Genomic DNA, 20,192 nt, shown 5'->3' on the forward strand with positions numbered 1-20,192 from the left:
AATGTTCTTCTGCTTTTAATGGCAATTTAACACTAGTTAAACTACCGTTAATTTAAATCAAACAAGTCTAAAAAGACAGAACATGCTGCACTGCTATTAAAATCAGCTGAATCTTCATTTGTTCTATCCGAGACACTACTCCCCATTTCCTAGCCAATAATACCTGGCTGTCCAAAGACCTCTTTCTGTAGTCTTTAAACTGATATTTAAGCCTGCTTTGTTGGCTCTTGCAGCACAGCGCAGTCCCCTTTGGTATCAGAGAGAAAGATTCAAACCTTTCCATCAAACTGCTTTTTCTTGCAAAGGGTGGGAGAAAGTCAGAAAAAGGACATGGGGCCAAACTGGTTAATACCAATTAATCTGACATCAAATTCACGCAATTTCCAAGAGCAAAAATAGGTGATCCTCTAGTTCTGAAGTACAAAAGAGCTTAAGAAGGAAAAAGAAAAGCTTGTTTCATAGACCTGTCCTCAACAAGACCCCCAAGCCACTGCTATCTAGACTTCGCCAGCGGCTCAGCTGATCCAGGAGACAGGCCAGAACAGACGCTCCTGCCCAGCAGCTCTGTTGGCACTGCAGTGCTGGCAGCTATAAACGGATTTTTTTTTCCCCCTTCCCTCTACCACCCTGACAGGAAAGCTAGCCCACACAAATTGGAAGCAGCACAGAAAGCACAGGCAGAGAGACCAGATGATTCCCTACGTTTATGTGTTTTCCCCAAATAATACACATTGACATGCAGCTTTACAACAGTCTGTGGCTTCCATACAGACATTTTTGTCCTGAGCAGAATATTTGCAAGAGTTTCATTAGCCAAAGTGCTGACCTGCTGGAAGACTGCAGAATAAAGTAACTGCTCCAAATTAAGTTCAGTCTTAAGACACTGGACCGAGGCAGAGAATACAACCAGCTTAAATTCCCTGCCTAGATTATTCCCTTCCTTGAATTATTTCTCTTCAAGCGCTCTTGATCCTTCTGGGAGCCTTGCCCAGGCTGATCACAGAGAACTGTGTGTTGGGTCCTGTACAGCTAGTCAGGTCCAACCTCAGCTCAGACCCTTAAGATAGAGTAGAAGAGATGGACTAAAGCCTAACAAAGGCTGTGTAGAAGCCAGTGGGGCGAAGCATTTGCTGACACCTTGCTATTAGAGATGCAAGTCTTTGGACCCTCCCATGCTTGGTATCCATTTGGAAGAGGACTGTGAGATGACAGACCCTGAGAACCTCCCAGGCACACCCATTCTAATTAGAGAGCAAAATCAGCTACCACTGTTTAGTACTACTAATTTGCCTGCTGTTTCCCTGAAACACTTGCAGAAACAATGCAACATCCAGCTCTCATGCATTGCTCTGATAAGCTTTTTGTGGGCCACTTGCTTCTACCTCAGAAAAGTCACTTCTGTGTATCTCAACCAACCAATGAATCCTCAGTGCTCAGCAACACAGAATAGATTTTATTTTATAGCCAGAGGAATAAAGTCCAAAGAGAATTGTTGATGGTTTAGGGATAATAAAACCCTGTGAGATCTTTGAAAACAAGTTAACCAAATAGAGGTAGAAATAGCCAAAAGTATGAGCTATTTTATGACTACATTCCCTGGGATCTACCCAGGACACTGATGCAAAGAAGCAACCTCCATACTCTCAAACAGCTTTCACTTCAATACACACACAAACACACACAACGCCCCCCCCCCCCAAACAACAACAGAAAGCAAACAAACCGACTGTCCAGGCTTCCTACATTCTGTCTTAGACCATAGCCAAAGAGAATATGCAGTGTTTATTAAAAATATTGTCTTCTATTAACTATTAGTGATGTTAAACTGATACCACTGAACCCCAGATATCACCACTGAAGGTGTTATCAGGTGTCCCAGATAAGCTAATTCATAACAAGATAAACAGATAAATTTCAAGGGAAGCTGCCTGAAAATCATTAGCCTAAGATTCACAGCACTGTTGAGGTATAAATACAAGATTAGTAAAAACATCTATAATCCAGAATGCAAGTCTTGGACTTTTACCTCTTCAGTTGCCCCCATCATCAACACACATTAAGTATACACACTTTAGCATGAGAATACTAATAGAAATTCATGTTATAGCTAAGGTTCTTTACTAACTTTTACCCGATTTTGAGGAACTCATCTACTTTGTGTTTCAGACTATGCCAAAACACGGAGCACCCAAACCAGGCTACGACTGTCAGTGCTGCAAGTCCACACATGCTGCTTGAAATACTTCTATTTCAAGCCTGCCTCCTTCTAGCTTCCTTTAATGCACCCTTGTTTTTGGAGTAGAACAGACAGTGAGAAATGATCCCTACATACCCGTTGGCACATGCCTCAGGATTGTATAACCTTGCTTTCATGAGTCAAAATTCATCCAATGGATTAAGGGACTTGACTTATCCTTACTACAAGATGGTTTTTAGACACATTTCATCAAGTGCTATCCATCTGCTTTTTAATGATTAGCAAGAGTGAGTTAAGCAGGGTCTGTGTCACTAACCTCTACCTTTGTGTGTTTACCTATCACTTCATTAGTGTTTGACACCTGTTGCAGTTCTGGCAAAGTCTGCTCACTGCAGCTCTGTGAGCACAGAAGTCATGTGAGTTGGTCACACTCAAAATCTGAACTCCTGAAGGAGACAGGCCAGAGTTAATCTTGAGTATGCTTCAATGAGAAGGGTAAGAGTCACTCCTCAGTGTGATAAGGAGGGATCTTAATGTGATTTGATAGTAACTCTGCTTGAAAACACAACTTCATTCAAAGGACCTTAGGAAGAGTTCAGTATGACAAAAAAATAAACTGATGGCAATTTTCTAACAGTTTCTTTTCAGTTGCCAAGGAACAGTGGCTCTTAAAAATCTGTAAGTCTGCTGTCTCTAGGACACAGAACAGGCTAACTGATGCACCAAATTTCTTCCTGGTACATGGCAGAAATGTTCCATTCTTAAAAATGTTGAGGAGAGTCACTGCTACTTTTGCAAAGAATACTGCATTAGGTATATTGATGTGCTATGAAATGCCAAGATAAAACATGCTAAACTTAAAATAAATGACCAAGTCCACACTGGATCAACTCAGTACCGTATTTGCTGCCAGTGTTTATCTGCACAAAAACCCCAAACGTATTAATCCCACAGGTTGTTCCATTTATTAATGAGCCTTGCATTTTTGCTGGCTCAGAGACATGCAGGTACTTGAGAACTGCATTTAGTGAAGAGCAATGACTCAGCCTAGCATAAGCAATAGATCAAGATACTCCAGCTGCTGAAGTCTAGCAGATGCTATGGAAAACTCTGCCTGTTTTACCTGAACTCTACAGATCTAAGTTCTACAGAGCATATTGAAAATTTGCAATGGTTACAGAAAACAACTCTGACACTGAAGAGCTGCTCCTGCAGATGGATAAGCTGTCTTCAGAGCAAAGCACTTACATTTCCATTTACCTGTTGAGTACACAGACTATATACTTATTCTGCAGCAAAGCTCATGCAATAAGATACTCCAAACTTACTGGCACCAGAACTTTTATTATTACAAGCAAGACAAAAAAAATCAAACACAAGAAACTTTGTTTTATCCCACAACCATCATTCTCATTAGATATTATTACAGGACACCATTTTTAAATTATGAATTCACAAATTTAAGGCAACACAAGAGATGCAAGACATAACATGAGAGCACAGAGTGAGGACGTAACATTGTGACAATAACTTATGATCAGTTATGAGAAATATTGTCATAAATAAGAATCAAATATCGCTCCAACATAGCCAGCTAAGATTAAGTACAATTGTGCAAAGTGAGGCATAATTTTTTCACGATCATTAATTTTTTCCATTAGTTACCATGATTGCAACCACACATACTTGAAGAAATATCTGATTACAGTAATAAGGAACCTGATGCTTAAAAACCTTCAGAAAATAGAATCTAATTTGAGTTACAAATTTTCAAGCATGAAAGACAACAGAAGTGAATAAAGCATTACTCTTGCAACAAATAAGGAATTTTAGACCAAGATTTTTAAAGGTAGCTTTCTCAAAATCATCTACTTTCAAATGAATTCAGGCCATTAGTTCTACTTTAATTTCTAGAAGGCTTATCCCATGCGAAGAATTTCCTGCAAAATTCAGCTGTAAGAAATATCACATGCCATCTGACAGAAGAGATGTCTACACAGGCAAATAACTATGTTGAAATACAGTGTCTTTTTTTATAACATACAAATTCTGGCCTGGCTGGGAAATCTTGACAGATACAGTTCCCCGTCAATGGATATTAAACACAAAATAAACAGGGTCATGCTCTATCACCTACAAAGGGCTGGTTTAAATCAGGAATGCAAAAGGTTTCATTTTGCAAACTTTTAGTTACAAAGTGTCAGTGATTATTACAGTTAAATGCAAAAATTAAGCATACTAAATAACCCAATGCACATTTTTCAGTGCAGTATACTTCCCTCTCTCCTCCATTGTAAGTTCATTCATTCCAGCATATCAGCTCTTCTGTATTTCTAAGTGCAAAATATAAACACAGCTTCAGACCAGTGTTTACCAGAGTGTTCCAACAGCTCAAGATTCACCACATTTTACAACCTTGCTCATGAGACATTGATATTCATTTTTACAGGCAGGAGCTGAAATGACATCACACAGTCTATAAGCCAGCTGGAGGGGGCCATCCAGACTTTGCCCTGACGAATTTTCTTCGGCCTGAATTTAGAAGCCACATCATAGATTACATATTGAGTGCAAAATCTCTGGTCAGAAGTAGATTCTGCATGGTATGCCACCGTGTTGATTGTCTGTGTCACATCACTGTCTGGTTTTGGCTGCCTAACCAGAATTTGTCCTCCTGCTGCTTTGACCAGCTCCACAAGATCACTTTTCTGGTGACATTTGAAAGATCCCAAAAAATAAAAGTAGCATCCATCAAACAACTTGGGCAGCTAAGTGGAAGGGAAAAACAAAAAGTGTAAATACAGGACTTAACAACTGAGCACACAGGGGAAAAGTAGAAAGGAACAGTCAGTGCCTACAAATAAATACAATTTAAAATAACCAACAATTTAAAATAACCAACACTAGAAGCTGGAACAGTTACTTAACATGCAAGATCATCAGTATAAGAATGCAATTAAGAAAAGCTTGCTTATGGGGTAGATATGTTTAAATATTTTCCAGCACAACAGGGTTTGAACTGGGAGCTAGGAATACTTACAGCTACTGTTGCAATACAGTTAATGAAATTCTCCAGTGTAATCCAGAAAGTAACCAGAAAATAACCCAGTTAAATAAAATGTGGCCCTATATTTAAACAAGAAGCAACAAAAACATTTCTTTTTAACTTTCAGATTATTTCAACTTGGTTCTAAAGCTGAGCAGAAAAAGCCAAAACAGCATCACTTCCTGTCCCATACAGCTTTTCCCATGAAGGTAATATAGCATTCCCTCTGACAAGGTTAGAGCAACACATCCACTAATAGATAAAAATAACAGCTTTATGGGTGTTTGTAGTTCTTTCGATCACCTTGCATATAATCAAATTTCTGTGCAAGACCACACTAAAATTTTACATCTACTGCACATGTGGCAAAGGGCAAAAATACACGAACCAAAGGTCATTAAGATAATCTCTCTCAAGCAATAAAACCCACCAGCTGTTCTCTGTTGAGCCGTCCTCTTTGTGGGCCACCTTGTATTTCGTACTTCTCTTCTTGTTCTCGTGCTGTGGTTTGTAGACAGGCTTGTACCCCTGCAAAAACCACAATAAGGAAGGCAAAGATTAGAAATCCCATGTTCTAGCAGAGGCTTGCATGTCATTTTAGGGACTAAAGAGTTGCACTGAAATTATAAGTATTACCTACAATGCAAAAATATTGCACCAAAGCTTGTGTGCTTTAGGAATTTGCTTTAAACTTGAAAAAATTTACAACGGTGGTTGAAGACACAAGTTAGATGGAGAGAAGCAATATCACACTAAAATCAGTGCTGTAAACACTAGGAATTATTAGCTTTTCCTCTTACCCACTAAAGGTCAACCACTTAATGTCAAATGTCAAATCACTGATCATTTGGAAGCTTAAAGCCAGCATGTAGAACCAACTCCACAGTCATGAAATGGAAGCAATTGCCTGATAACGAGCAATTACAAAGCAAGCACAAAGCTGTTTCCAAACAGCTATGGCCTCAAATAACAAATTAGATGTGATTTGAAGGTCTCTAAGATCAGCACAAACTGGAGATTTATGCTAGGGTTTAATGGTGGCATTCATTTTTGTTACCACTGCTGCATAATGAGATTGTCTTTTAGAGTCAACATGTTTTTACCTTGTTTTAAGGCTAGTTATCTTTTCCAATACAAAATGCGCTGATGCTAATGTATTGCTAACATCAGTTAAACTTACTACCTGACCTCACTTTGGAAAGACAAATTGCTGTGGTCACCCATTCAAGGATGGAACATTTTGCCTGCACCTACATTGTACTCGTTAATAAAAATTACCCAAGAAAGAAAGTTTGCAAAGCTGATTTTGAAAACTGTTCCACGAGGATTTTGAATGTTGTCAGGGTTGTAACTTTTAAAGTACCACCTCACTCCTTGCACAGCGTTTGTTATCTAGGCAACTTATTTCTACTGTGCAAATATGAAACCCGCAGTATTAAAAAAGCCACAAACTAAACAAAATCAGAAGTAAAATGTGGGGGTTTGAGCCTAAAAAAGAAAGCACAAGACTATGAAGAGAATTATCACTGACAAAGGTACTTAGATACTCCTATCTATTGGCTGCCACGGTATCCAACCTAGACAGGTCTTGAAAGCCAACTGTTAGCAATTTACCACCAGTTCATATAACTCAAAGTACAATGGGGATTCATATTTTAGTTACTAGAAGTCCTCCAATGTATTTACGTCAAAAAAAGATAAGTCTATACAGAAAACCACAACTGGCTGAATACCAGGACAATATATATCTCCCTCCATGTACAAGTATCAGGTTGATTATTTGCTCTTGTTCATTCTTTCAAGGAAAATTAACATGAACTTGTACAAAACTAGAAGGGCAACCTAGTCATTTGTTTTCCAGAAAAACAGCCTACACATTCAGTATTGATAACAGCAATGAATACTGATATCTTATTTTAAAAGTACTCATAACTCAAAAATAAATCTAAAAGTTATTTCATTATTTTTTATCATCACAACTCAGCAAGACTTCCTGTGTCAATTTGCCTCTAACTTACATGGCTATTCTTTCCTCCCAAGAAAATTCAGATGTTAACGTGTGCCACTTACAATAAAGGGAAAATGGTCTCATCTAGTCTTAAGAACAGAACTATCCATTCATTAAGAGCATGTTTTATTTCAAATACCATCAAAAGCTCAGTTTCAAGGACTTTCACTACAGAGCTGAGGTTTTCATACAATGAGTACGTCACAAATTGAGCATCCAGTGCCAGCATCAGTAAATGGAGCAAATGTGAAAGTAATGAAAGGCTGAACGAATACAAAGGCCTACAATGTCTTTTTGTACTGCTACTTGCCTGGAAAAAAAAAAATTAAGTCATGAAAAGCAACTAATGTCAGTGGAATGTCTATGGCAAAAAAATGTGAAATAGGTTATGACTGGTTTGCATACATATGTCTGCCCATTTCATACCACCAAGTCCTCCAAGGAATCAGTGTGCCTCAAAGTTTGTTGTCACACAATGACAATCCTCCAAGAGCAAGAAGAGAGACTCACCTACATGCATCCTGTTTTCATTATATCTATACGAACCACAAAATAAACATTTGTTTCCTTGAAAAACAGGAAATATGCAAACAGATCATTTGTCTGCATGATCAGCGTTCTCAATTTTAGCTTTTCTTAACCAGATAGAATCAGAACTCAGATCTCTCTCAACAGATTTGTGGCACAAAAGCTAGGTATTACATTCATGGCTTTTTATCCTGTCTGGAAGTTCTCAGTGCCCAGTTGTTTTCCTTTAACATAAATAAGTTAAGGGGCAACACTGTTAGGCCTACACACGCGCCTCTCCCTTTGTGGGGCAGACTCTGTACATTTTTTGGTGATAGAAAACCAGTAAATTTTCAATTCCCAAACTTGTTTTTTGTGCAAGCTGTAGAAGCAGAACTTCTATGAGCTCTGACTTATGGGTCTTGTCATATTTGAAAGGTAAGAAAAAATGCTTTTTGGAACTACTGTGCTCAGGAACATTTCAAGCAGTCTCATCTAACACTTGGTCTATACACAGGTAGCAATAGGGGAAAAGAGACATTGGAATCCTCACACTCAGAAGAGGCAGGGCTTCAGGCTTCAACGTACTTCACAGCAATCTTACTATCAAGAGCACATCTAATCCACAGTAAGAGTATTACTTGGAAAGAGAGAAGACAGAGTAACAGTGAAAGATAAGCCTTAGGCACAAGGAAATGAGCAAATGGCATGTCAAAATCATGGCCTAGCCATATATTCAGAAAACTGATGCTGTTAGCAAACAATGTTTGAGCAAGGTGTTTTCAGCCCTAAGGTGAACAGTCAAGGGATACCTATCTATCCATGGAGGAAGGCTTCCCAAGTAGAAGGAAGATAAAATAATTTAAGTGATAAAGACCAACCAGTATATCCTTTAACTGCAGACTTTGTTCTGACCAATTTCTTCCCAAGTTGCTAATTTTTCTTTAGTGACTCCTGCATACTAAAAGAGATTTTGTATTAAAGAATTAAAAGATTCACATACCATAACAAAACAAGAAATCGAGGGGGGGGAAGGGAAATAGCCCCCTGTTGTCATATTTGAGATAAAATGACAGATGGTTCAAGCTGTGTTTCTACCTAATTCATTACACATTTATCTAAACAAAAGGTTCTTATCGGCCCACTCTTTTTCCCTTCTCCACACAAAACTCAGTGTCAAGTCACTTGCTTCTAGATCACTAATTTTGCATTATCATTTTCAGATGTAGTGACTCCAGCTGGATGCAGCAGTCTAAGTGAGGTTCTCAGACAGTGTAATCAGCTTTGGTTCTGTTAGTGTCATTTGGAAGCACCAGGCATGTACAAGCTTTATCATTCTTCTGTGAGATAGCAGAACCACCACAAGACAACCTTGTGCCAAAACCCCCTCAATTTCAGACTTAAGAGTAGGGATACAGAAGATCAGGGAAACAGAAGATTAAAGCATACTGTAGGCCCTTCCAAAGTTTCTCCTTTTTTTGTTTTTCCTTTTTTTTTTTTTTCAGCTAGGGATTTTATTTGGACAACTGAGTGCTAAGCTGAGTTCACTCAGTAAAGCCCAAGTCTTTATTAAGTAGGCATTATTAATTTTAAAGCTGCTAACATGTGTAAGTGGCTGGATAACATGACAGTTCCCTTTTAATAGTCTCTCCCTCCAACTGAGTGTCATCCTGGTTAAGATGACATAAAAGGAAATAAAATTCCATGCCATACTCAGCGGTGTATGACTGCTACCTTTACAGGGACATTTCCAGAGGCTCTGTTGACCTTACAGAACTCCTATTTAAGTCAGAAGGATAGCAGCCTTTGACTTCAAACAGAAGCCATGTTAAACTGATTCCCAGAACTCCTGAGTTTAGACTCTCCTTTGTTCAGAACTGTATTGAAAAGCCACCAGCGAGAACTTGATTCCAAGACACTGGGCAAATGAATGGACTGAAAAAAAGAATTGCTATTACCCTAATTAAAAAGTGATCAAGACACCATCAATGCAATGCACCTCCCTGCTGAAATAGAGAAGGACATCTTAAGTACTCATGCAAAAAAAATACATTTCAGAACAGGACTGAATCTCCGAAGGACAAGGACATCCCTAAAGAAGCTCTCTGAAAATGGAAGGGAAAGTAAACTTACTTTTCAGAGGACACCTGGAATTTTAGGAGAGGGTAGAGAACAGGGTTACATTGTTCTCCTTCCCACATTTGCAGTCTGTGCATTCTTTACAGGCAAGCTGGACTAAAAATCTAGTCTATTTGTTATAAAATAAAATAAGACCATTGAACTTACTCAGGATCTCAGTCAATCTTGATTTATTCCTTGATACCATTGGCAATAAGAGCTGAGGACCCTCTAGGTTTCAGGTTGATCAAGTTTATTCATTTAACATGTTCTCTTCCCTAAAGAGAGTGATTATTGCAACTATGCTTTAATGGCCCTCTACTTTAATCACAGTAGTCAGATCAATTACCCACAAAAGGGTAAGACTTGTACCAAGGCAAATGGCATTTTTCCATTTCACATAGACCAGAGCTGTTTTGCAATGCCCAGTTCAAGAGTGCAAGCACTCATTAATAAAGCTTGCCTGGGAAAAGGCTGCACTGGGGCAAGATTGCATCTGTAGAGGGGTCATGCAAGGTTCTTCCCTAGAAATACAGAACTCTAGAAGTTCAAAAGCCTCTTAAGTAGCTGATTTCACAGCTGCAATTTGTAGATATAAACAAGATCATTTGCACCAAATTCTAGCAAAAAACGAGCCTGAATTAAAGTCCCTAGAAAATATTGCAGAAAAAGGTTTTAGCTTAATACAACTGCATTTTAACTTGATGCCACCACATTTGGCAAGGAGAATACTGCTCAGGGTTTTTCCCTCATTAGCAAGATCAGTAAAGCATCACTATTTACACTGATCCTTATTACCTCACTGAACAGCTGCCCCTACCTTCTCACCCCCCAGTACGTAAGGAACAAGCAGGTTAAGAGGGTGCATGCCCTAATGGTATCATTAATTGACCTTTGATAGAACTGCAGCCACTAGTACTGGAAAAAAAGAAATCATCATTTGAAAAATTTAAGATCAGAGCCCTATAATCCTTATTCATGTAAGTCTTATTGGTTTATAGTGAAACTAACTGCATCAGCAAAACCAACTTAAACAGCATGAAGTACAAAAAGAACTGGTTGCCAAGAACAAGTTGTAATCACCCACAGATACCCAGGGGTATCTAACTCAATTAGCCTTAGCGGAGTTTTGTTGGATTTGTATTAGTAAAGCAAAGAGCAGGGGTTAGTCCCAAAAATCTTTTAGAACAGCTAAAAGTAATTTAGAAATACACAATAGCAACAAAGACGGTAAAAGACTACACATCCAAGATCTAGTAGAGATTGCTACTGAAGATTCCTCAGCTCAGCCTGCACTGGGTTTTAAGACGTACATGCAGATTGAATAAAGCTTGATGAGGTTATTTTTCTAGAAAAGGAAGAAATCTGGACTGAGAGAAAGCCTTAGGGGAACCTGGCACAGCTAGCTTCAATTTGCTTTCATCAACAGTGCTACTGGTCTCTGCTACAGCAAAGAAAAGAATTTTTATACTGTCTCAAATATGCTTAAAGTAACTTCAGAATCACAGATTTTCATGGAGTGAGGTACAGATATCATTTGGTGAAGCAAGAACAGTACATTTTTGCAACACATGGAAATGACACAAGGTGCTGCAGAGACTAAAATGAATCTGCTTATGAATGGTAATTAACAAGTTAATCCAGGTGATATTTACTAAACATGACGTAGCAGATGCTTGGGAAGTCCTCAAACATCAATTCCTAGAAGCCAGGAGCACATAATCTGAAAATCATTACTTCACTTCAACCCTCAAGTGTCCTGTCTTCTTTAAGAAACCACTGTTTGTCACAGCTATTTTCCAGACTGATCCAAGTAGCTGGAGGTAGCTATTCCTAAAGTGCAGAGGTCAGGTTAAATTCCACTGGGAGTGCTCATCCTCAGATCTGGTCACATGCTTTTAAATGAATGAGGTAACATTTACCATCCTTTTCATTACTATGGGCTTCCTTAATGCAATGTTTTCTTCAAACCAAAAGTGAATTAGAGCAAAAGGACTCTCTAAATATGAAAAACTGACTATCTGGCAGACACAGAACAGAGGAAGCAGTGGAAACATGGTTTCCTTTTCCTCTAGACCTTATTTCAAACCAGCCCACTTCCTAGCTCTGCAAAGGCAAACACCACATTTAAGACATTCTCAACCCCATTTTCTTCTCTGCAAACCCCAGCAGATTCACAGTTTAAATCTGTGCCAACTTGGAAGAAAAACTGTTCCCTCCTCCTTTCCAGAAGGTGCAGACACTGTGGGAGTGCTGAAGTTCAGACCCTGTTAATGTGAAACCTTCCCCTCAGCTGTACCACCAGTACAACTAGAACATGCATAGGCACATTAGGTATTCCTACCACCTCCCACAGACCCGTGAGTCCTTTTGTAGAAGGAGGCAGTTGAAGTCTCCAACTGCAGAACAAGCATGAAACTCCAGTGATCAAAAGTTTTGAGCTGTTTTAAAGAGGGATGGCTTTACTGAGTATCAGCCTGTTATCTAGAAGATGTTTATGCACAGACAGTCCAGCCTGAGCAGCAGTCAGTTCAAACAGCTTTGCACTTCCCTTGTCTAATATCCTAAACAAGGATGGGCATATTGCTCCAAGATATTCAAAGATGTTTTTGCCTTGAAATGTCAGTCATGCAATCCCCCAGCTCTTCCAGTCAATTCCCAGTTATTCTGAGTCCTTACAGAAAAAGCAGGGGTTTTTTGCATTCTTTTAAACAGAGCTGAATCACGGCTGCTGCTCCAGGTAAGCAAAACAAATGAAGGAATAAGCAATCAGATGCTTAGAATTCTGCCAGATACTTTGCTGCAAAGACTGACACAAGCTTGTTTCAATGCATATCACTACCAAGATAATTTTTCATCCCCTGCTTTAACAGATGACAATCAGTTTAAGAAAAAAAAACAATCTGAAAAGCTATTAAAGACTTCTGCTGGTTTTAATTACACTATTCTATGCCCCGCAAAAAGCATAGAGAAAATACAGTGATACTCAAACCTTTGTCTCAGCCTACTTCCAGAAAAATAACGATATGATACTTTGTGGCCTATTACCGTCCCAGAAATAATGAAGGCAATAAAATAATGAAACCAATGAAAGATATGGCCAAGGGCAAGGAGCACAGTGACAACAGTGTCTCAGCTGAATTCTGTGCTGCTTTGAAAGTGGATATATTGCTGACAGTGTATTATATAGGGAAAACACAGAACTGCAATAAGTAAGGTGAAATTTTTCTTCTGTGAAGACCTAATATTGCTCAGTGGTGACATCCTTTCATCCTAGTCTTCTACCTGAAAACAAAAGGGAACTCCAAAACTGAAGATACACAGTTAAATCTTAGCTCTCTAATACTTAAAGGCCTTACATTTAGCTCAAACTCTGCTGGAAAATTCCACATTACCTCTGATACTAACGGATACTATATCTGTCTGTATAGACACATGTAAATGGAAACACCATAGAGCTATACAAGAAAAGAAAATTGCTTTCTATTAGAGAAATACAGCTTGAAAGCCTGCTATAACAGAAGACAGCATAAGAAATACACCCTCAAATGAAATACTGTTTTTTACAAGCATATGTTTTTTTAAAAAGTGGTATAATTACATGTAGGCTATAAATATAACTTTAGAAATAGTCAAATGCAGCTTACGTTGTAGTAAAAAAATATCCAAGTGCTCACTTGTGCATAGTCAGCATTTCATGAAGTACTACACTGAGCTTTGTTTTTTCAAATATTTCAGTGAAGTTTTTGAACATGAATTTACTTTAAGTGAACAGTTTAGAACACTGAACTACAAGCAACTCCTTCTGTCAAAGCCACTGCAAATAAATTGAAGTAAGCCAGAATATGCACATACTTTTGGAAGTTTATTTGCATCACATTTAAGGTAACTTATCCAAATAGAAGTCAAAAAGCCACGATAAAGAGAAATTATGGAAAAGAAAAGCAAAGACTTTTTTCCTAGACAAATGTTCCATCAGCAGGAGTCCCATTATTTGTTATAACAATCTTGAACTTGTAAAGGCTCTGAAGAAGACCAATAACAGACTGGTGGGAACAGATGGAGTGGTGCTGTTAATTATAGGCACTTAGCTGCATCAGACCCCATGAGTTATTACTAACATTTCCCACTAGGCAGGAGAATCACTCGCTTTTAAGTAGTATGTTGCTTACTAAGCTGGGAGCATTAGCAGTCAGGATTGTACTAATCAGTACTAACATCATAAAACTCAGCTGCAAACATGAAAATATGAAAATATTCCCTGAATAAACCCAACATTATTTATTTTTTCTTTTCCAATCACTTCTAAGTATAAAAGTTCTTCCACAAAGATTTAAACTCAGGTCTCACTAATTAAATCTCCCTACCACTCAGCTGAATTTTTCTAAGCATCTGACTAGCAAGAAGAGAAAATGAAGTAAAGGAAAACCACCCTAGCACATATAATAGGTTTGCAGACCTCCTGAACCGAGTGAAGCCAGGAACTGCAAAGTGATTCACCACAGAAAGATTACTGTCTTAGTTAAACAGGGTACTGTTCCAGAGCACCCACCCGCACCCTTTGCAATTACACAACCTAAACATCCCTTCTAGGCCTTCTGAGTTTCCTGCTGCATCCCTATTTCCAAACAGGAAACTATCTCCCTTCCGCTTATCAAAGTGTCCAGAGGTTATTAAATCCATCTGCTTGCTTAAGCATAAACAGTTGTTTCTCCAATGTTACATATGCAACAAGCTACTCCTGTTTGCAAAAATCACAGTACAAAGGCAACATAACGTTTTCTTTCTGCAAATGCTTATAAGGCCACGAACAGAAGCCATTGCAGGTGTTGCAGAAAACATTTGAGGGGACAGTAATGCCACATCCCTTTAAAAAAGCATGGAACAAATGCACTGACTATCTGGAAGCCAACATACACTGAGAAAAAAAAAAAGAGTCCAATGTTTAAAGAGTCTGATCACGTGCTTTATTTGAAAAACCAGTATGCAGCTTTCGAAACCTTAAGCAGTGCCTTCATAAACATTAGTGACTGGAAAATTTAGACCATTAAAGAATCCTCATATTCTGACGTTTAGTCACACAGTAGAAAACTGGAATGAAATTTGTCTGAGAGTTTTCCATGGATAATTAACTGATTTGTAGTGTACTTACTAGCTAAAAGGACTTAGCCATATAGAGGTCAAGGGGAAGAAGCTGGCTTTTACAGCTACTGTAAATAAGAAATACATTAGAAAGAATAAATAAAAATGAGAATTTGGGGTGTAAATCCACAGAACAGCTGGATGGCAAAGCACGCACTGTATAAAAACTAATTACAGATTCCATGAAAGATGACATCAAACAGCTACTTGGATGCTGAGGGGACACAATGAAAGTCATCTTTCCTCAGAGGTTACTATTTTTCTTGAAGAACACTCCAGCCTTCAGGCCTCTATGCGCAGAAACGGGTCTCAAAAGTTACGTACACATTTGATCTGCCTGAGCCTGTAATGGCATAAAGCCTGACAACTTTCTTAACAGAGAACTTTAGTGGGTAGTACAAACAGGGGTTACGATCAGCTGACAGCTTCACTTTGGTTAGAAGTTATAACCTTCAACAGACCTTAGCTTATATGTCAATAGGCAACACCTTACCTTCCTCCAGGCCTTGATCACATATTCCAAGCAAGCAAAAGTTTCCTATCAATTTCAATGGAAGCTGCTAATAACAAATCCAGAATTTAATAATTCCTTCCTCCTCTCCCAGGATATTTTCTATAATCTTCCAAATCACCCTCAATGTGGCAATGAACAAATTCACTCCCCACTGATACTCAGGGTATGACCTACCTAATACATCTAATAATGAAATGCACACATGTGCCAAGGAGGGAGTAGTTGTATTTAATTAAAGCTCTTGTCATTCAGGAGAGTAAAAAAAATCAAAACCCTCACACTTTATGTTAAGCTAGCATTGATATTAGGGCAGTTGTTGACAAAGAAAGTTTTCTCTGGAATCCCATCTACAATTTATGGTTAAAAAGCCAAAATAATCCCATAAATTTAATACTTACATTCAAACTTGAGGACCCAACATCCAGTCAGAATAGCCATCATATATTTGACAGAACTTAGCATTGGAACATCGGGGATAACAAGATGAGTTACTAGGAGAAAGATTACATCAGTAAAACTAAAAGCACATAAAAATCAGAACCATGCTTGGCTGAAAAACAACCAATCACCATTTAAAGAATAAACAGACTATAATAATTTATCAACCACTCTTTCCAGCACAAATATGCAATTCTTGAGACTAAGATATGAGTAAGTAGAAGGGCTATTAGAAGTTTTGTGGGTTTCAACATATACTTGCTGTGGAAAAGTGAAATGATGTTTTTGTAGTTCCGAGCTAACACTTAAATCTTCAGAGAAGGCTCCAGTTGATAGGATAGCGGCATTTTTTTTTCAATCTTTTTAAAGTTAAATTTAACGCTGACAAGAATCTTACTATGGGATCTCACTGCTTTAACACAAACCTTGCAGAACTCAGCTCACAATTCTGGAGTAGTACTCATGGTGTGAAAGATGGTAGTGGAAAAGTAGCATTTCTTTCACAACCAGGAAAAGCAGCAGTCCAAATAAAAACTAACAGGAGGGATTAAAACAATGTTCCCCTCCTCAAAAGGGAATTAAAAAACCCAAGCCCCATAATTTGGCTCCATCATCTTAACGATGAACAAAATTTGAAGAAAGGTAGCACATGAGATGAAATTTGTCAACTTTAGTCAATAACATGCTCTTTCTAAAGTCACCATCTGCTTAAGTCTCACTTCTGGAAGAGGAATGTCTCATATGAGCAGACACATTGAAATTGGTAAATGTAGTGTAAAAACAGGTCTTTGAGGAGGACTCAGGGATTTTAAACAACAGACAATATACTGTCAAACTGTGGCTCCCCAAAAAGTCTCCTGCCTCAGTGACCTGGCAGGCTTTGTATGCATTTATGTGCAACAACAAATCGTCATTCTACTACAGGTATAATTCGGGGATTCCACAAAATCCACTTATTAGGAACGATAAAAAGCCTGCTGCAGCTAGTATCTTAAAGGATCAAGTGCAGAACTGTAGTTACTTATACTCGGTCAGAGAGATTTCAACAAGACTACATACCTCTACTGTTAAATTCAGTACACCTTTGAGCCTTCAGAACTGTTGTCAGTTTGTTCAGCAATTCCTGTTGCTCTGAACTAAGACTGCTCCCCAGTATACCAAGAGGTCCATCTCTTGGCTGGCTGGGGCTCAGGGCCTGTATGAACAGAAAATCCCACAGTAAGTTGAATATTTGGGAACATAAAGAAAGCAAATAACTTGTTTGACAACTTTATTTAATGAGAATAAGCATTTTGAAAAACAATTAGTGGCAAGCTTAGTGGATTGGGTCCATAAATAAATCTCTAGATTACAAACCAGCTCCACAGGAAAAAAGTTTGACATTTACTTAATTTAGCTTATGCAAGGTACCAAAAGAGCTTGTGTGTCTGTTTCTATTCCCTTGCCTTTTTTTTTTAAGACACTGGTGTGCATACATATTGCTGGTTGAACATTATATAAACAGCCTGGCTGACTGCAGTCTTGAAGGACACAATAGAATTTCCCAAAGAAGTAGTAAAACCTCCTACTTTTAGTGAAGTATTATCCACAGATACACTATCAACATGTTGAGTAACCTATATAATTAACACCTGCCTTTCCTTTTACTAAAAAGTCCCTAATACATTGCCCCCAAATAATGAATGCTCAAGGGTTTTTATGCGGCTACTACTAATGGAAAGAAATCAGTTACTTGCTCCAGTTTTATGCTGACAAGGATGTGATACTTCAGTTCCCAGGTCTTCATTAAGTACTCCCAGATTCCATACTAGAGATGTCCCTTTGAGACCCAGATACCCTAAAGCCTCAGGCTTTGGATGGAGTCACCCATATGAGAGGGTAACCACTCATCAGCACACACACTCATCCCAAAGCAAATGCAAATACTGAGTGCTTTGCTTGTGACAGAAAAGCTGCATCTTACATTGCTACAGGTGGGAGGAAAAGTCTTATCCTTGCTGATTTAGCTGCAACAGTTTACTTTTGGTCAATGGCTACCTTATCACCTCAATGAGGAAGGATCATAACAGGCTGTATACCCTGGACTAGGACTGCTTGTATCAGCCAGGTCAATTTAATCATCATTCATTAGGAAGCACAAAGCTTTTCATAATGCAGTAACTTGGTAAATCTGAATAATTTGATTTTGGTCACGAGTCTCAAGAAATCTTTGGCAAGAAGTAGGGAAAAGCAAAACCAAAACACACCCAATCTTCCAAAAGCTGTTTTCAGCTGCTGAGCTGATATCTTCATTGTTGGACAACGAATAATAATGGATAGCCTTTTAAAGGCACACAAAAAGCACCTGGACAGAGACTGATGCTGCTTTCAGTCATTTTGGCAAGTATAACAAATTTAAATATGCAGAAAAAAACAATAGCAAAGTTCAATAAATGATACTTCAAGAATAACACAGCATTCATTCTCCCATAATAAAGACACATTACAAGAAACATCCTTTATTTTCTCAGATAAAGCTATAATACAGAACATCATAGTTTGTATGTGTCCCATATACATTCTAGAAATATTCTCCAAGTTAGTTTCCCAGCTTATTTTAAAACTCCCTGTAAAGGCAGGTGATGTACTGCAGCTAGGTCCAAGCCTTCAATACTTACAGGATTAATTCATTTTTTTTTTAAAAAGCAAAACAGAACAAAAAGAAACCACACACACTTACCTCAGAGGGTTGGTTAAGTGAAAGTGATTGATTCTTCACTGACAACATTAGCACAGACTTCATCTTTTCACTTTCTGCATAGTCCACAGGCCGCAGACCAAATATATTACTGGCAAAACAAGCACAGATGGGTTTAAGTAAATAAAATGTGATTTGATTCTTAACTAACTGGGCACATTAGCTGGGTAGCTTTCCCTCCGACTTTCTTATTAATATGTAATTTCAGCTAAAAACCACAAAGCTTCAAGTAAGAATTGCATCCAAGACAGATGGATACTGAATTACAAGCTGCTACATTCAGCTGAGGAGTAAGGGATGTTCAGAGCAGTATGTTCAGTTAAATAAACCACAGTCCGTGTTAAACTGTTTCAAGATGCACTTTGATATCATTCACAAGATCCAGAAATTTCAGCTTTTATCTTTCATTGCAGTCATATAAGCAAGAAATATATTTTTGGCTTACCCATTTGTCACAACAGACATACTAAAAGATTCTACATACAGTGTTAAACACTGAAGCTTGATGTGGTTATGCTTTTATGGGAAAAGCTATTGCTTCCTACTTGGGAACTGTGACTCCCTCCCACTTCCAAAATTTGAGTATGCATCTCATTTTCCCTCAGTGTGCTGTTCCACAGAACACATTGCAGCCAATTCATTCAGATTTTACTTGGTTTGCCAATTTTGTTGAACACCATCCACCTGTGTGGTACCTCATAGTTACTAGATATGCTTCAATGCCTCCCCCATTCTTTTACCATTACTCAGACAGATATGATTTGCCATAAACACAACACAAAGCACAGCCATGGCTTCTCTCTTCTGCACACAACCTTGCAGCTACAGGACAGTAGTGAGGGGAGGAAAGCTTGAAACCACAGAATAGGTATAATTGCCATTAACAAATACGATCCTCTGCAACTACTCTTGGGAAACATTCTGCTTGCTTTGCCCTTTGCGAGAATAATGGCTATTCCAGCTGATCCTCTTCCCTCCACCTCATGTAGCTCTGGCTCTCAAAAGGCATAGTAAGAGCTCGTTATGAAGGTGAAGCCTAACACCAAGAACAAAGCCTTGACTCAGTATCTGAAATCCAGCAAGCTTAGTCATCAGACAATGAAACATTTAAAGAGGTCAAAAAACTGCTGCATCTTCAAAGTGCTGTCTTAGTTAGCCACACGTTCCTGTGCAGAGTAGAAATCTAGGAAGGTTTATAGGGAAGTCCACATAAGGCCATAACCCAATCCAGCCCAAAGAGAGGCACAACTCATTAAGTCTTCTGACTTAACTGGGGGGCTTTGGCCAGTGCAAAGCTGAAAGATACATCTGACCTTAGCACCTTTCTATGCTCCTGACTGAGCACTGCTCACTAACACAGCCTCTTGGGAAAACAACAATCCACAAAAATCCCCCACAGAAGATTCTGCAATAGTATTTGACAATATTACCAGTCTCAAGCTATTTGTGTTGCTAATGAGCAAAGAGCTAGCATAATACAAATTC

At 38.5% G+C, this 20,192-nt stretch overlaps 1 protein-coding gene across 1 annotated transcript in view; it reads right to left on the reverse strand.

Annotated features, from left to right (window-relative positions):
- Nucleotides 1–4,411: 4,411 nt before the first annotated feature.
- Nucleotides 4,412–20,192, reverse strand: part of BARD1 (BRCA1 associated RING domain 1) — a 45,655-nt gene continuing 29,874 nt past the window's right edge. Inside the window, exons 7-11 of the mRNA XM_086465615.1 lie at nt 18,690–18,798; nt 17,030–17,165; nt 15,931–16,023; nt 5,674–5,771; nt 4,412–4,965 (exon numbers count right to left, since the gene is read on the reverse strand). Of these exons, the coding sequence (XP_086321741.1) occupies nt 4,618–4,965; nt 5,674–5,771; nt 15,931–16,023; nt 17,030–17,165; nt 18,690–18,798 (784 nt within the window). The 3' untranslated portion in view covers nt 4,412–4,617. The remainder of the gene's footprint in view (nt 4,966–5,673; nt 5,772–15,930; nt 16,024–17,029; nt 17,166–18,689; nt 18,799–20,192) is intronic.

Source organism: Leptosomus discolor, chromosome 5 (assembly GCF_034619465.1).
Source record: "Leptosomus discolor isolate bLepDis1 chromosome 5, bLepDis1.hap2, whole genome shotgun sequence".
Lineage (NCBI taxonomy): Eukaryota > Metazoa > Chordata > Aves > Leptosomiformes > Leptosomidae > Leptosomus > Leptosomus discolor.